This window comes from Chelon labrosus, assembly GCF_963514085.1.
Source record: "Chelon labrosus genome assembly, chromosome: 18".
NCBI classification, from domain to species: domain Eukaryota; kingdom Metazoa; phylum Chordata; class Actinopteri; order Mugiliformes; family Mugilidae; genus Chelon; species Chelon labrosus.
This window is the reverse complement of record NC_140351.1, coordinates 25721511-25740464: the sequence shown is the minus strand read 5'-3', so window position 1 is coordinate 25740464 and position 18954 is coordinate 25721511. Positions and strand designations below refer to the sequence as shown.

The 18954-nt window shown below is 40.0% G+C and overlaps 1 protein-coding gene across 3 annotated transcripts in view; it reads left to right on the top strand.

The window, feature by feature from the left end:
- pld1b (phospholipase D1b) overlaps positions 1 to 18954 on the top strand; it is a 72479-nt gene that overhangs the window by 10191 nt on the left and 43334 nt on the right. For all 3 annotated transcript variants that reach the window (XR_014699583.1, XM_084566091.1, XM_084566090.1), the window contains exons 2-4: positions 11742 to 11912; positions 11999 to 12162; positions 15984 to 16126. Coding sequence is in view for 2 of the 3 variants with exons in the window: in XM_084566091.1 (XP_084422217.1) it covers positions 11774 to 11912; positions 11999 to 12162; positions 15984 to 16126 (446 nt within the window). In the remaining variant the exon portion in view is untranslated. The remainder of the gene's footprint in view (positions 1 to 11741; positions 11913 to 11998; positions 12163 to 15983; positions 16127 to 18954) is intronic.

Below are 18954 nucleotides of genomic sequence, written 5' to 3'. Positions count from 1 at the left end.
GATGCTGGCTTCCTGCAGACAAAGTCTCTGTATTAGGGTGAAAACATGTTTATTCTGGAAGGTAATGCTTAAATGGTTCATTGATTTGCGCTGTACTGGGACAAAATGAAAGTTTTTAGAGTTTTAATTTCTGGTATTTTCAATTTTTTCTCTTTTTGTCTTCTAAAATGGACAAACTATTTCTTTAGCAGAACAACTGAACCATCTTTAATGAGCTTTGTGTAATTAGGATCATTAAGATGCTAATTAAGAATGATGGTGAAGCTGATTGGTGTGTAATTAACAGCCTTACAAAGAGGGGCGATGCATGGTACTGATCTGAAGCTGGAAACGGCAACATACCATGCAGGAGTCTTGAGCAGTTTTGTACAATTCACCTATATTCACTTGTTATCAGAATGCTTTGATTTGTATATAACTTGTAATGATGCTTTGCACAATTTGTTTCTTGTCGCTGTCCATTAACAACCAAAACTACTTATATAGCGTAGAATATTGTCAAAGAAGTGTTTTTTCCCAGATGGTAAAAATATTTCACATAGTCTTATGACTTTTCTTTTTTCTGTTCTGTTCAAATTCTGCTGGCTGCAGCTCATGAAGCACTTCTGGCAGAAAGTTTCCTACATTATCCACATGGACGAATCTGAATGAATGAACCCAGTTGTTATTGTCTGAGCTTGTAACTTTTATTTAATTCTTATTAATCAATGTCACAGAACACTAAAGAAACATTGTAACACAAATGTTCAAAATAATTTTTTTCTTCTCTTGTTCACTTCAACCGCTCTTTAGATTAGATCACGTACCCTTAGAGGCAACTTGTGTTTGTTGAATTTGGATTTTCATAGAATAATAATATAATAATATATATTATATATAATATAATATATAATAAAAAAAGATTTAACCTGTTGTAAAGCTCACTCTTTGTTACTTTGTTAGTTACCTCACCCAAAAATGCAGAACAACTGTGCCCTAAACTGTTGAATTTAGATTTGTCACTATTCACTGGTGGAGGGATAAAACTATTTAACAGATTCTCATCCATTTAACAGTTGAGTTTAGCGTGTTGAGTTATTAGCTTGGATTATGATGTATGTGCTTCAGGTTTTGACCTTTTCCATTTTCCATAAAAGTCTTACTGGATATCAACTATGAGAATATTTCACCCAGGTCATAAAACTGTGTTTAGGGTTTAAGCACAGGAAATAATATTATCTATTAATTTGAGACAATGAAATACTGAAGTGGAGGACATAAACACTGAGTGCATGAAATGGTAATAAGGAGTGATTTGTAGCTTGAAGTCTGGAGCTCCTTTTACTCACACCACACTAAATAGAGAAAAGTTGCAGTTTAGGCTGAGGCAGCTTCAAGGTCGGTAGTTTCTACCCATTTTTGTCACATAGCGTTGTGAAAGCTTTGTGTGTTTGTGTGTTGCAGTAACTCACATGTGGGTGGAAGTTTCAAAAATTTAGTCCTCTGGAATGTCAACAATGAGTCACGTTGGCCTTCTTGTCTTGGGGTGGGGAGCCGCTCTGTCCCCCAGCTTCATTCACACTTCCTTCTAGAAAGTTCTAACTGGTTGGTCCTGTTTCCTCAACTCATATTCATTCCTTTAGAGAAATATTCAACCTGTTCAGGTGTGCCTCATGATCTTGGTACTACCTTTAAGACCCATTTATACACCTTCACGAGTCTATTATCATTTATTTACTGGTGCAGCTAATAACTGCCAGGCTTCTTCAATTAAATGGATTTGGTTTTAAACAGAGCAACTATTTATTAGTTGTTTGAGCACATTTAAAAGTTAGTTTCAGCTTCCTGTCCTCCTCCAAATCTGAGTATCTTTGTGCTTTGGTCTCTTCATCTGAAAACACATCAGAATCAGCATACTTTATTAATCCTCCAAGGAAATTGTTTACATGCAATTCGAACATTTTCATCCTTCATTCAGATTTATAACATTGTAAACGATTGCCTAGAGATGTCCCGATCTATATTGGGGCTGAACCAGGCATTTTTTAAATGATCGGATCGGTATCGAACTTCAGCCAAGCCCGATTTTTTGTAGTTCTTTTAGGTCTGCCATAAACCAAAACCACGTTCTTGTAGAGTTATTATTCCTCTTAGTTGCCTAGTTCCTTGACAAGCAAGAAGGAAAAAAATGTTTATTAATGAGCAGTAGACATTCTGCTGGGAAGCTTTTTTAACCTTTGGATTCACAAAAACTCTGGGAAAGCTTGCTGTCTCCCCAAGTTTCCACTGTGTATGCTAAGCTAAACTAAGCTAGCATGAAAACCCTGGAAAAGCTAGCTGTTTCCACAAGTTTCCATTGTTTTGATAAGCTAACCTGAGCTAGCATGAAAACCCTGGAAAAGCTAACTGTTTCCCCAGTTTCCATTGTTTATTCTATGCTTACCCTGGATCTAGCATTAAAACCCTAAAAAAAGCAAACTATTTTCCCAAGTTTGCATTGGCATTGCCAAGACTCTAGACCTAGCATGAAAACCCCGGAAAAGCTAGCCTTTTTCATTATTTATGCTAATCGAACCCTCTATTTAGCATGAAAAAGCTAGCTGTTTTCTCAAGTTTCCATTTTTTTATGCTAAGCTAAGCTAACCTGCTTTTGGCTGTAGCTTTGTAATTACTGTAGCTACAGACAAGAGTTATATATTGATCAACAGCTCCACTATGATTAGGCCTATGTTTTCGTCATTCTCATGAAAACCCTGGACCTAGGGTTTCCCCAAGTTTGCATCCTTTACACTAAACTAACCTTGGATCTAGCATGAAAGCCCTGGCAAACATTGCTGTTTCTCCATGTTTCTGGATGTATGTTCAAAATAACTAAACAGACGGCATTCATATTTTTGTAGAAAGGCCAATGCATTACCCAAAATTTTGAACTTTTGTTTGAGTAGTTGACTTAAAATATTTTTTTGTTTACAGTCCAGGGTGGATGGATGGATTGAAGAATCATCACAAATCACTGAATAAGTGAAGAAAATTGATTGAGTATGGAGTACATAGCAACTCAAAAGTGAAGCCAAAGGAAAATTCAAGTGTTCATTTTTCTTATATGTTGTTTTAAGTTAATTTTTAAAAAAGGTCTTTTCCAACCTGATACAATGTGCTAACCTGTGCTAGCCACAGTTCCAGTGGCTCCTATGAGCTGAAGGATTGTTGCAGATTTTCAGGATGTTAATGCATATTAAAGTAAATTTAGCAACCCACAGCAAAGTCAGTCAGGGGTGTGTGTGATTAAAAAAAAAAAAAGTTTCCATCAACTTTATGAATCTCATAATGCCGTATAAATGAACATATATTAAAAACAGACAGAAAACTTAATAACATCAGTTCTGGATACAACATAGTTTGGAGGTTAAATGGGTTTTCCAGTCCAAAGGGTGGAGTTATATCAATGCCAAAATATCCTGGGTGTGTCTAAACAGGATGACAGGTTATGCAGTGCCAAGGTAGGTCAGGGGATTTCAGGTAAGGTACTGTACTTTTGATAAAACAGCCATCAGATAGGACAGAGTAAATCAGCAAATCCACATATTACAGAAGCTAAAAGAAGGAAATGTTTTCCATTAACATGACCAGGATTAAAACATAGCCCATTGCCGGCATTTTGAGTGCATAGGGCAGGAAACTTGGCACTAAAAATTGCTAAAAAGTAGCACCCGCTTAGTGCTGCTGTGACTCAAATGGATGCAGCATAGTTTTTGTTTTTTACCAGAGTTGCATTGGAGTGTTTCAGGTCCTGCCATGGACTGGTGATTAAAGAGAAGAAGACTTGATGGATTTCAAAACTGTCGCAAGCTTCATTGTGGCCTCACAGTTCAACTAATTGATTAATAAACTATTTCTTGCAGTTGTACAGTTATGTTTTCCTCAGTCCCATGAAAACCCTGGACCTGTTGGGCCCTTTAACAAACTCAGGTTCCTAAAACAGGAAGTCCCTTACCTCTCTCATTGGCTGTTTTTAAGCTCCCAAGTTCTCCTCAGGCCAATGGCGTGTCTTCTCTTTCCAGTGCGTCCCGCCCGCCTGAATTTTCCTCTCCTCTGTCTGCCTCACTGCAGCACTTGGCTCGTAACCTCCCAGACTGTCTGTCAGGGCTCCTGTGAAAGTGTGTGTGTGAGTGTGGGTGTGTTGCTTAGAGCGTGTGTGTGTGAGTGTGTGTAAAGAGATTTGAAGTGCGGTTGTAGAAAGAACATCACAGTGGAGGCAAGTGGCATTTTGAGAGGCAGATTTTTTCTAGGCTGGAGACAGTTTAGGAGAGTAATGTTCTACTGCTGCTGCTGCTGTTGCTGAGGAATAAAATGATGGGCGTCTTTCAGCCTCTGCGGGCTCAGGTCAGTGGATACGTCAAGAAATAATCGGAAATTCATGCTCCTCCTGCTATTGTATAAAACAGTTGGTGGTTTCCACTCTTGCTGTTACATGCTTTCTTTGTTTAAAACAGTTTTGTTGCAAAATCTGGAATGGTTGCAGCTCAGTATTCTTGTTTTTTGTTTGTTATTTTAGACGAAAAACCTGGCTGACTTTTACAAATATCTTTTTAATCTTTTTGTCATCCAGGTCATTCCTCATTTCTCATCAGATTTCTGTTAAACTCTAATAGTTTTTTTTTTCTTCCAGATCTTCCTTGTTAAATATACGTATGGGGAGTTTTTTATTTATTTATTTTGAGTGTGTGTGAGGACTCAGCAGCCTGCCACCTGGCTGGCGAATGATACATTGTTAGGGGGTAATGGTCCACACTGTACTCAATTAATGTGAGTGCTCACTGGCCTGAACATGATGCACACATGTCCAGACACCACCCTCTATCCACATTAATCATTTCAAGTATTCTTTTGCAGTTCCCTTTGTCAACAACAAAGCTTTGCGCTCAGTTTCCTCTCCCGATTTGAGATTTAAGTCCAGTCATGTCATCCAATCCATTTAGACACTAGCAGTGGAAGGAAGTGAAACATTTAGCATCTAAAAATATGGATAAGTGATGAAGATCAAAAACAGAGAAAAAAACATGTTTTATTTTTGTGGAAATGGAAGCTAAAAACTGTTGCCTCACTTATTCGCTCCCATTTTTTTGTGGAGTAAAGTTAGGCTGGAGTCTCTCTGTTGGGAACTGATTATGCTCCAGCAAAGATCTGTCGGTCCAATCAAATCGTTTGGGTAGGCTTTATGTGGGGATGGACCGAAGAGTAACAGTAAAGTAGTCATACACGTTATCTGAGTGCTGTGGTGTCGAATTAGTTTACAACAAAATTGCTATTACCAGATAAGAACTGAGTCTGCCCATTCCAGGCTAGTTGGACATAACTAGGTTGTATTTACATTTTGTGTAAAACACAAGGATGCACAGGCACTCAGATAATGATTTTTTGACAACTTTGTTTTTACAGGTGAAGGTAAAATATCAAGAACCCCTGGAATCAGCAAAAGTCATTGAAGAAGAAGAATAGTAAAAGTAAATGCATATTTGTTTGCCCTAAGATTCATTTTCAGTCATTGCTCTAAAGAAGTAGTTAGCTTTTATTGCAAGCTGTCAGGAAATGATTGAATCTGCCAAAATCTGGTGGTCAAAAATTACTACCAATGAAAATGCCTGACTCAATTATATGTCTGTAAGTCTGGTGTTTTCTTCCAGCCTGGGCATTTTACTGAGTTCACATCTCAGTAAAATCAGGAACACTTGACTGTTTTTTAATTCAGCTCAGTTGAGGAGTTATTGACCTGTTCGGTGGTCATGTTTCAACAAAATAAATCACGCAAAAAAGGTATTTTCACTGCCAGGGTTTCTGTTCCTTGTCAGTCAATTAACTCATCAGATGTATTTCTTGCCAGCAGGCACTAAAAAATATTAAATTATCTCAGTTTTCTTTTCTGCTTAGTGTTGGCCCGCATTGCTTCACTCTGAGCTGTTCCCTCCTTTACTTTTACCTGCTCTCTATTATTCTTTAAGTCCCTGCATCACCGGTTCCACGAGAAGCTATTGTTCGTCAGACACACCTCAATCTTTTACACAGAGTTTCAACATAATATGCTTTTGACCTTTGTCCTGCAGATGGTTTGCATACCACAGCTGATACGTTGTGTTTGTGTTTGTGTTTGCGTGGGCTGTGTGGCTTCAGTGTTAAGGTGGCAATGTAGTACAGTAAAGGTTGCTGTATTTACATGTGATTTGTTTGATTTTGCACTGAGAAATACCACCAGGATGTACGGTTTCTGCTCAACAGCAGACTCAAAACCAATATAATACTGTGGACGTGAAGGGATGCACATGCTTACAGCCTGGAAGCAACACAAACTTTCTCCACTCTGGAGTTTCTACATTGGAAACTGATTATGCTCCAGCAAAGGTCTATAGGCCCAATGAAATAATTTGGGCGAGCTTTATATGGGGATGGACAGAGGAGTAACAGAGGCATAGTCATACAAGTCATCTGAGTACCAGTCTCTTGGTTGAAACACATCCCATAATGAAATGTTATGATGCTCAAAGTAAGGAAATATTTTCCACACCATTATGGCAGCAGCAGAAGGCTATTGATATGTGGCAGTAGTTCTTCATGATGGTCTTTCATGCAGTTGATTCTAACCTACCGTCTGCAGCCTCAGCGCAAACGCAGCTACATCAGACCATCTTCAACTGTACAATTTTTGTGAGCCTGTGTCCATTGTCTGCTCAGATGTCTTCACCTGGCTGTTAAGAGTTGTGCTGTAGCCTTTAGTTTGTGGTGAAAAAAACAATGGATCAGCAGGATGAATTTAAAAGACAGAGCTCACTTTACTCTGGTGAGATGCTAATGGTCCATGCTGCTCTTGGTGATATTGTTGAAAGCTTCTGTGGATAAATTAGTGGCTTTTAAGCACTTCAACTGAAGAAAGAAGAATCTCCAACATGATTATATTTGACGCAAGCTTTTTCTCTTTAATAACTTCAGTATATTCATATTCTATTTTCTGATCAGCTTTTAATTTGCTCTTAATTGTAACTAAATACTTACCTCATAAATTCCAAACCTTTCATGACAGGCTAGGAAGCTAGGAGGAGTTACTAATAGCTGGGAGATGCTATGAAGAGCTTCTATTAGCTAGGAGGCTCGGAAGCTAGAAAGAGCTACTATTAGCTGCAAGGCTAGAATGCTAGGAAGTGCAACCATTAGCTGGGAGGCTAGGAAGCTAGGAAGAGCTATTATTGAAAGGGAAGCTAGGAAGCTAGGAAGAGCTACCACTAGCTGGGAGGCTAGGAAGCTAAGAAGAGTTACCATAGCTGGGAGGCTAGGGACTTAGGAAGGGCTACTATTAGCTGTGAGGCAAAGAAAGCCAAGAAGCCTTCAGAGCTGACCTCTTCTGAATCACACCAATCAGTTGGTCTACTCATTATTCATTCTAGATAATCATGTTGTTGTGGAAATATTTGTTTGCAGGATAACATATAGATTGATGAGAATTAGTTACAGAAAATGTTTATTCTTTTTACTGTGTTTTATATAAATGTAATGACTAAATTTATTTTAAAGGTTTATAATAGTTGTGATGATAAAAATGTTGTTTGCAGTTTCAGAGATTAATGTGACTTAATATTTGTCCATTAGTTCAAAGTTTTATCCTTTAAACATCCCATTCTGTTTTTTAAAGGGCAGGGTTTGGGTTTTATTATTGTGCTTGTGGTGGCCAAAACACTTGCTAGGGATCAGAAGTGTGACTTATTGGATATTCTCCCTTCCTGTGTGGTCGGTGGTTATTTCTTCTGGTGGAGGAAGTGAAAGCAGACAGACCTCAGTGAAACCACATTTTAAGTGTCTAGAAGTGAACTGTTGAAGCTTGAAAGCTTGAAAGCAAGCTAAAAGCTTGTGTGACAGGAATGATCAGAGACAAGAGATGCAAGAGATGCATGGGATGGCTGTGACTCAGTAGGTAGAGTGGGTTGTCTACGAACCAGAGGGTTAGTGGTTCGATCCCCTGAATGTGCCACATGGTGAAGTGTCCTTGAGCAAGACAGTTGCTCCCAGTGCGTGTCAGTGGTGTGTGAATGTGTGTGTGCCTGTGTGAGCGAGTGGGTAGATGCGTCTGTGACTGTAAAGCACTTTGAGTACCAATAGGTAAAAAAACGCTATCTAAAAGCGAGGCCATTTACCATTTACCACTTGGCCTTGATATCTTTCTGTATGTAACAGTGATGAAGCTATAGGTTTTCTGGAGTTCTGGACTTTTCTACAAATCCTTTTCAACTGTTGATTGTTAGTGCAGGTTCGACAGAAGCTCAGGTGATTCTGTGTGTTTGTCCTCTTTATCTAGTTCATCTAGTTGTTAGATAAATTCTGTGGGTGTCTATGGGTGACATGGAACTCTGATCATACGTGTCCAGCTTACACACCCAGTGAACACACCCAGGACTCAGTGAGGGTGCATTTGAGTGATCTGATCTTAGACCACACGTAGAAATGGTCTGAGACACATTTGACCTCATTCCTTTGGTAGTGTGAACACACAATGAGTCCTAGGTCACATTAAAGGCCTCCTACTCAACAGGGGTGATCAGTGGAAGAGGTGTTTAACTCATTCATTCAATTCAATTCAATTAAATTTTATTTATATAGCGTCAATAACAATACAAATCGTCTCAAGACGCTTTACAAAAACCCGGCCTGAAACCCCCAGAGCAAGCCTGAAGGCAACGGTGGCAAGGAAAAACTCCCTTTTAACGGGAAGAAACCTCGAGCAGAACCCAGCTCATATGGAGGGACCCATCTGCCTAAGGCCAGCCGGGTACAGACAGAAGAAAGAGAGAAGAGAACAGCAAAGAGAGAAGAGAAGAGAACAGCAAGATAAACATACATCTGTCATAGATACACATATCTGACTAAAGCGTACATGTGGAATCTTATGATACAAACTGATGATGTTACATGACAGTTTGAAAATGTAAGAGGAATCATAGGCAGGTTGGAGAATTGTTCATTCAGGTAGGAGTGGATAACTTCAGGATTCCATGAAGACTGGGCAGGCTGATGAGACCACGACAACAGATGTAGTATGGAGCTCTACAGGAAACGCACAACTCCAGGCCAGAGATACTCACAAGAAGAAGGGGGGGGGGGGGCACACACAGCAGTAAACATTCTACATAGTAATAGCACAGAATTGCATGACTAGTAGTAGATAGGAAATTAGAGGGCAAGAGCTCTGTGCCAGAGAAAAGAAAGTGGAGGATGCGCGAGAGGAGAGAGAAGAAAGAAGGAGGACATGTGTTTGGTGCATCGTCCCCCAGCAGCCTAGGCCTATAGCAGCATAACTAAGGGATGGTTTAGTCCAGCCCTAACTATAAGCTTGATCAAAAAGGAAAGTCTTAAGCCTGACCTTATAAATAGAGAGAGTGTCTGCCTCCCGAACCCAAACTAGGAGCTGGTTCCACAGGAGAGGAGCCTGATAGCTGAAAGCTCTGCCTCCCATTCTACTTTTTGAAATTCTAGGAACCACAAGTAGGCCTGCACTTTCAGACCGAAGTGATCTGTTGGGATGATATGGTACAATGAGGTCTTTAAGATACGATGGAGCTAGGCCTTTAAGGGCCTTGTATGTAAGGAGGAGGATTTTAAATTCTATTCTAGACTTTAAAGGGAGCCAGTGAAGAGAAGCTAAAACTGGAGTAATATGATATCTCTTGCTAATTCCTGTCAATGCTCTTGCTGCGGCATTTTGCAGAAAAATACCCACAGCCACTATTTGTCTGAAACAGAAAATGTCCTTGATTGCTGTTAACTAACTAAATAAGAAATAAATCTAAACAAGAATTAACAAATTAAATTATTTAATGTGAGTAAACTGTGTGTGGTTCTGTCATTAAAAAACTTGTTGGCATGTGATTGATGCCATCATGTTGATGTATAAAGAGCCCCGTGGACTTAAGTTGTGTATTTCTTCAATAATCACCATTGCCTTTATTTACCTCTTTCAGGTAGGTCTCAAAAATAATGTCAAGGCAGAGATCAATAAATAATAACTTAACGTGTGTGCTGACGTCATAACGGATACACACAGAAAAGGGCTGTTTGTGGTTCTGATACAGCAGTGTAGCCCATTAGAGACAGTAGCTATTAAAATATTCTGCTGCGCCCCAAATTATGTTGGAGTTTATTTGCATACAGAGTATGCTTTGAAGAGCTGGATGTTGATATATGTGGAAATGCATGGTAGTGCCATGTGTGAACACCTGTGAAACATCAACAGTCAGAGTCATAAATACCCTAACAGCTAGAATGCTTTGTAATTCTGTAGTCATTCAACTGCAGCTCCTTAAGTCAGTCCTCTTGGGTAAGTTTGATCTCAGCTGCTGTGGTGGCTGGCATACAAAAAACAAGTATAATCTCCAGTTTGCAATAGAAGCTGGATACTGCAGCTTGATTCAAGAACTTAAGTTGCTCTTTAATTACTGACCAACAAGAGCCAACTTCATGAAATGATGCAGGGAATTCAAGAATAACTGAAAAACTGATTGAAAACTGAAACTGAAATCATAGTTAAAATAAGATGAGATCGGAACCGGGCTTTAGAGGAACTGCAGTTTTTATTACTTCTGCATTAGCCTCATATTTCAGGTTGCTCCTTCTGTAAACACCTCTATAACCGAAAAGTGATCCATTTGTTTACCCACTTAATATCATTTAGTCCGCTTTGTCTCTCTTATAAATGCTCCCCTTTGCTTCTACCTTTCCTAGCATCCTCTCTTTCTTGTGTTCTCTTTATAACCTGTCATCAGTCCATTGGTCTCTTTCCTCCACTCCCTCACAACCTCAGATCACATCACACGAGACGCTAATCCAAACATCAGGATTAGCAGAGGACAAGCGTAGGAAGCAACCATGTTGAATTTTCACATAAACTGACCCAGAAACATGAATGTCACAAGGAATGCTGTGTGTGGATGATGCAAACATACAGAGACCATGAACTGTATCGTCTTGGGACAGGTTCATTGTCAAATTTACCTCAATACGTTCAGTGATGATAACATTGAATTAAACCTGAATCATCATTTGAGAGAGCTCCAGATCATCAAGGGTATTTTTCCCATTCCTGTGAGCTCAAAATCAGTAAAACTGTATACGTTTGAAAGTTATAATTTGTTCAATCAATCGGCTAGACCTGATATCATCTCAAAGGCGTGCACTACGTCTAAAGGTGCTAAAAGATCAATCACATAGCCAAGGACATGGCTTTTCAGCGCTTTAAAAGTAATCAGTAAGATCTTAAAATTGGAGTGATATGATCCCTTTTCCGGGTTCTGGCACCTGAATTTTATACCATCTGAAGTAAGTTCTGTTAACCAGTTTTTGGAGCACTCTCGGACAGAGCTAGGGTCCCTTTAAATGTGTTCTCAGGGCCTATAGTGCTGGTCATCTTGCTGTAGTTAATGAACAAGTGAAATCCCCGGCTTCCTTATTGGTGTACAAGCGGTTAACAGTTACACATTGACTCTGGGGCGATATGACAGGATTCAAGGATTTCTTACTTTGTTTTCTTCCAGCCTGGGCAATGAACCAGGGGTTTGTAATAACTAATGAAAGTTTTGTTCTACTGGTCTCATGACGTCCCTAGGTCCACGATACGTTTTTATTAAGACCAGCAGCAGGTCAGAGGAGGAGTTTTCTGGGTTGCACTGGTTGCTTCAAATTTGACCTTTGGCTTAACACTCCAATCTCCGACCTACCTGTCTGTCCAGGTGAGCCCCGGGCTCCACACTGAGTGCTAACCATGCTGAGGCAATCGGAGCCAACCTCCAGCACCCTGCAGCTAGTTGCCAGTGATATGACAGGCATCATGGAGAACCTGGACCCCAGGGAGCTGCAGTTCGATGATGGCGACTATGACACAACAGACGGCAGCGTCTCAGGTATCATCATCACTTCACCCTCCACGTTGTGTTTTTCTTCACATTATATCAGTGGTGTGTTTTTATTACTGCATATTTTTCCACAGCGGACCGTTTGCCTTTTACTGCAATCTACAACACAGTTGGTTTCAAGGAGGCAGAGGCCAAAGTCTACTTGTCCTCACCAATCACCGCCAAAATCCTGGAGGTGGAGCGTTTCACCTCGGCTCAGGACCGCTTCAATGTCACCACGCAGAGGAGCGTCAGCAAGGTGACAGGTCTTCCACACAGAACCATCCACATCGTTAATCAGGGTTACAGAGAAATAATTGGTCAGTTTAGAAGACACGTTAATTTGCTTTCTTGCAGAGTAGTAGCCTGATTCTTATATATATATATTTTTTTAACACTTTATTTATGGAATTTTTCAGATTAATATTACAGCAAATAAGAAACAAGAAGACAAAGACCAGTACATAAACTAAGAGAATAAAAATAAAAGGCCAACAATAACACAGAAATGTAAAATAAAAATAAAATGAAAAAACAAAAACAAAAAAAAAAAGTAGTAGTAAGGGGGCGAAAGTCACAGCAGTACTAACAGCTCCACTGTACAACTGTTCATCTTACCAGAGAGGTGCGTAAATAAGATAAAAGGGTTAAGAGAGCATCATTGGTCAGTCATATGATCTAGTACTGGGTTCCATATCCTGGAGAATTTCAAGGGATTACCAGAAAGTTCATATCTCAGTCTCTCCACATGTAAAATGCTCATGAGTTCCTTCTGCCAAGTCTCAAACTTGGGGGCTAAATCGGACTTCCACATTTTCAGTATGCATCTCTTAGCAATCATCATGCCAAAAGTAAAAGCAGTACGCATGTTATAATCACTCTTTTTTAAAGTATTAGAATGTCCTAACAGAGCAGTTTCAGGGTCAGGTGTTACTATTAAGTTAAAGGCAAAGGAAAACCATTGGAAAATGAGAGACCAAAAGTTATGTAGTTTTGGGCAGGACCAGAAAAGGTGTGCAAGAGAGCCTTCGGCTGCATTGCATCTATTACACAGTGGAGACAGATTAGGGAAAATTTTATGTAATCTAGTTTTAGAATAATGTAATCTGTGGACTATCTTGTACTGGATCAGCTGAAGCCTAGCATTAATCGAGCAAGATTTAATGTTTGTTAATACCTCCTCCCAAGATTCATTGTCAATCTCAATACCAAGATCCTCTTCCCAGGTTTGTTTAATCTTAATAGTAGATGAATCCAGGGTACTTGAGAAGTAACTAACCAGCCCTGAGATCAGGTGTTTTGCTTCAGGGGGGCCCAGGAGGGCTTCGAGCAATGCATCTTTTTTAGGTGGTAAACCGAGTGACTTAGTAGCCTGTCTAGCATAATGTCTCAATTGTAGGTATCTGAAAAAGTCGACTTTTGAAAGAGAAAATTTGGACTGCAGTTGTTCGAAAGAGCCAAAGTTTCCATCAATATAAAGGTCTTTTAGACTAACAATACCCTTACAGCTCCACTCTCTGAAGGCTCTGTCCGTAAGAGATGGTAAAAAGTCATGGTTTTGCCAGATTGGAGCGTTTACAGAGGTGTCTGGAAGCGCACAACATTTTCTGATTTGATTCCAGATCCTCTGAGCATTTAACAGAACAAAGTGATCGTTCCTGTAGGCTGCAGAGGACCTTGGGGAGGAGAAGAGGAGAGCAGGGAGAGAAGTATTTCTCGTTAGGCTTTTTTCAATGGTTAACCAAGGAGGTGGGATGAACCTGTCCCCTCTCTCAAAGCCATACTGCCAGTACACCATAACTCTAACACTGGCCGCCCAGTAGTAATGCAAAAAACACGGTAAACCCAGGCCCCCACATTCCCTTGGTTTTTGAAGGTGGCTTTTAGAGATCCTATGAGATTTATACCCCCAAACAAACGCTATGATGATGGAGTCAAGAAGCTTAATTTAATTTAATTTAATTTAGTTTATTTGATAGGGACAATGCAGGTTAACATAGTAACACTTCCACTCGTTACAAACAAGTCAATGTGACTGATGTTCTGCATACAGAGATTATAGCTAATGCTAGTTTCCAACTCCCGTCCCTAGTTAGGCTTTTAAAAGAAAAAAGAAAGCAAGAAGAAAGACATCAAAACGACATAATACAATAAAATGTACAATACATCTGAAATCATACCAAGTCATGAACCATTAAAAGTGCATACAGCTCTGATTTTGTTTCAGCCAGACTTTAACATTTGCATTAAAAATTTTAATGTCTCGGGTTAGGTTTATTTCAGTCGGTAGTGAATTCCACATCTGGGAGCCCTTTATGGAGAAGGCTGATTGTCCAAAGGAGAAAGATTTGGGAATAAAGATAGGGACGTTCTGAAATAAATACAAAAATCTCGGTAGCCAAACCATCTTAATGGCATTAACTCGTCCACCTGATTCTTATATTTGTTAAATTATATAAATTTGTATAAATTTGGAACTAGGAACCTGTTAGCTTAGTTTCAAAGAAGAGGAAAGCAGCTCGTTTGGGTCAGTCCAAAGTGCTGCCAACCAGCACCTCTGAAGCTCACATTTCCACATGCTAAAAGAGAATGGTACATGACAGTTTCAGTGTAAGATTTATTATTTCTGTGATCCAAACAACAAGAGTCCATTTCTGTTCACATTTTCACTGTTGGATTCTATTTAGTTTTCTCATCCATAAGACACTGTGGAATGTTTACATTCATTACATTAACTTTTTTTACAGCTTGAATTACAGCATCCACTGCACATTCAGGTAGTAGATACATTTATATAAACTGCTGTGTTAAATCCAAAAGATTTTTAGATGACATATAACAATTCAGATCAGTACTTCTCTCGTTTCAACAATCATTAATTGGTGCAAAATAATGTATAGTTACTGCAACATGAATTACATATATGAGATAATTATTAGCCATAAAAATGTAAATAATTTTTCCACATTAGTTATTACATTAATTTTCTGTCAAGTCCAAATCTTTCACATAATAAACCAAGTTCTGCTGCATACTTTCAAATATATATAGGCTATAAATTTTTCAAAAATATAAAGGCTTGTTCACTTGCGCTGTAATTATGTTTCACAGGCTATTAATCCAATAGAAGTAAGATTCATTCATTCATTCATTCATTCATTCATTCATATTCTGTTATCCTGTGAGAATCCTGTTGTGGGAACAAGAACACAATTTTTGGTCCATATTTACTGGATTATTTCTTGGCTAAAAGCATTGACACTCTTTCACTAATAGCTATAAACGCAGGCATAGATAACAAAGATTTGTTTTGATGGTGTCTTAATGGTCAGCTTACCTTTTATGTTTCTCAGCAAGAAAGCAAAGTATTTCCACAAAGTTATCTGAGCACTTTCACATCTGTAATAACATTAAGATATTACCAAATAACAGTGTCGGGGCCTTGACACACCAAGCCAATGATCAGCCATTTTCCGGTGTCAGGATGTCTGTGAGCATTTGATTGCTGCAATGTTGGAGGTTACTACAGGAAACAAAAAGACAAATTGAAAAGGCACACGGAAGCTTTTCTTTCTAGCCTCTTAGCTAATGATAGCTCTTCTGCTTTCTTGAAAAGTAATTTCCTTTCATGCAGATTCAGAATGTACTGTGTGTACCAGCTAGTTGTTGGCTGTAGTCTTTGTAGTGGGTTCAGTGCAACTTTTTGGTCCAGACACAGGAGACATGAGGCAACATCACAGTTGACCTACGTTCTACGTGCAAATTCTTTGATACTGGTTTCAGGAAAATCTGCCAAAAATTTTAGTTTTAACTACTTCAAACAGACTTTCAGACACAGCTGGACTCAGAGGAAACTGTTCACTGCTTAGGAAAATCATATGTTGGTGTCACATGCCTGCTGGACAGCTCTGACTAATTAAGCTGCAAGGGGGCAGAAAAAGTTCACAACTCAGGAGCAATGAACAAAGGAAAGAATGTTTCTTTCGAGCAAGAGTAATCATCATCCATTTGTTTGTGTTAGGAGCTTTTTAAATGTAAAGCATCGGATGTAGATAACTGGAGGCTTTGCTGTGTGTGCAGACAATGCCAGCTGTGTATAAAATCGAGTTGAAACACGGAGAATTTACGTGGCTGGTGAAGAGGAAGGAGAAACACTTCATGGAGCTCCACAGGGAGCTGAGGACATACAAGACCTTCAGGAGGCTGCATCTGCCAACACGCAGGTAAATAGTTTCTTGTCCACATTATCACACCTGCAAGCCACATTTGGCCGTGTTCAGACCTTTCATTAACATCCATCCTACAGAATCCAAACAAAGTGACCAGATCTGAACACACCCAGGACGCATTGAGATCACATTTGAGAGATCTAATCTCTGACCACGGCCAAATGTGGTCTGCGACACATTTGGCCGTGTTCTTTTGGTAGTGTGAACACGCAATGTACACTGGGTCACATTAAAGACCATCTACCCAACATGGGTGCTCTTGTGTCAGCTGAGTTTTGTCTCATTCACTGAGGAATAAAAATACAAAACCGCAATTCTTAATGATCGCCTGAAAAGGAAAAAGCACCGTAAGTGGTATCTGTTCATTAGTAATAAGGGTCTTTTAAAATACTCCGTCCTTGGAGCTGTTAACTAAAGAAATAATAACTTTTTCCACATTTTGTTATGATACAGCCTTATCCCAAAATGGATTAAATTAAATTTTCCTGAAAATTCTACACACAACACCCTATAATGACAATGTGAATTATTATTTTTTATTTTTTTTGATATGTTTGCAACTTTATTAAATATGAACAACTAAGAAATCACATGTATATAAGTATTCACAGCCTTCGCCATGAAGCTCAAATTGAGCTCAGGTACATCCTGTTTCCACTGATCATCCTTAAGATGTTTCTACAGCTTAATTGGAGTCCACCTGTGGTAAATTCAGTTGATTGGACATGATTTGGAAAGGCACACACCTGTCTATATAAGGTCCCACAGTTGACAGTGCATGTCAGAGCCCAAACCAAGCATGAAGGAATTGTCTGTAGACCTCCGAGACAGGATTGTCTTGAGGCACAAATCTTGGGAAGGGTACAGAAAGTTTCTGCTGCTTTAAAGGTCCCAATGAGCACAGTGGCCTCCGTCATCTGTAAATGGAAGAAGTTCAGAACCACCAGGACTCTTCCTAGAGCTGGCTGGCCGTCTAAACTGAGCGATCAGGGGAGAAGGTCCCTAGTCAGGGAGGTGACCAAGAACCTGATGGTCACTCTGTTAGAGCTCCAGTATTCCTCTATGGAGAAAGGAGAACCTTCCAGAAGGACAACCACCTATACAGCAATACACCAGACAGAAGCCACTCCTTAGTATAAGGCACATGGCAGCCCGCCTGGAGTTTTCCAAGAGGCACCTGAAGGACTCTCAGACCATGAGAAAAAAAATTTGCTGGTCTGATGAGACAAAGATTGAACTTGGCGTGAATACCAGCCGTCATGTTTGGAAGAAAGATGAATGCAGCAATGTACAGAGAAAACCTGGACGATAACCTGTTCCAGAGTGCTCTTGACCTCAGACTGGGGCGACAGTTCATCTTTCAGCAGGACAGCGACCCTGTACACACAGCCAAGATATCAAAGGAGTGGCTTCAGGACTGAATGTCCTTGAGTGGCCCAGCTAGAGAGACTTGAATCGATTGAACATCTCTGGAGAGATCTGAAAATGTCTGTGCACCGACGCTTCCCATCCAACCTGAAGGAGCTTGAGAGGTGCTGCAGAGAGGAATGGGCAAAACTACCCAAAGATTCTGAATTGGAAGCACAGCTCCGCTCCATGGAAAACAAACCAGCAGCTAGCCAGGGCCCTGTAGCCGGTGCGCACCGACCAAGTATAGCTCCTGTTAGCGTAGCTCCTGTTAGCTGTCCCCTGGCAGCTCCCAAGCAGCCAGGAAACCAGGGCGGCTGGGTGACGGTACAAAAGAAGCATAGTCTTACCCGGCCCGTGGATCACCACCAGCCCCTTCACGTTTCGAACCAATTTTCCCCACTCAGCGACGCACCCACTGAGAAACTAATTCTGGTAATTGGCAACATTTTGCGGAATGTGAAGATAGAGAATCCAGCGACCATAGTTAGATGCATTCCAGGGGCCAGAGCGGGCGACACTAAATCTTACCTTAAACTGCTAGCTAAGGCAGGTAAAATTGTTATTCACGTCGGCAGTAATGACACCCGGTTACGTCAGGAGGTCACTAAACTTAACGTGGAATTGGTGTGTAAGTTTGCCAAAACTATGTCGGACTCTGTAGTTTTCTCTGGACCCCTGCCCATATGACCAATGATGACATTTTTTTTAGTTGCATCTTGACATTCCATCGCTGGTTATCTAGGTGGTGTCTAGCAAACGACATGGACTTCATTGATAATTGGAACACTTTCTGGAGAAAGCCTGGTATGATTAGGCGAGATGGCATCCACCCCACTTTAGCGGGTGCTGTTCTCATCTCTAGGAATATGGCCGATTTTATTAACCCCCGAAACTATGACAACCCAGAGTTCAGACCAGGAGGCGGCGTTGTAGTCATACACACTTCTCTGCCGGTTCTCTAGGACTGTCTCACACCCAAAAATCTCTAAACTCCATAGATATTCCCAGGTTATTTAAATCAAAAAACAACAAAAGAGGAGTTATTCATAGGAACCTTATACATATCAATACAAATTCACTGCTAGAACAGAAGAATAGGGACAAAAAGTGTCAGATCTCTTTCTCGTCTAAATCTCTTTTAGTGAATGATTTGATAACTGATCATCAGATTGATCTATTTAGTTTGACTGAAACGTGGCTGCAGGATGATGAATATATTAGCTTAAATGAGTCTACGCCACCCAGTCATAGCAATTGTCACATTTGTGAAGCACAGGTAGAGGAGGAGTAGTGGCAGCAATCTTCCACTCTGATTTATCTATTAATCCTAGACCTAAGCGGAGCTTTAATTCATTTGAAAGCCTTACTGTTAGTCTTCCTCATCCAGACAGGAAAACACAAAAAACTATTAT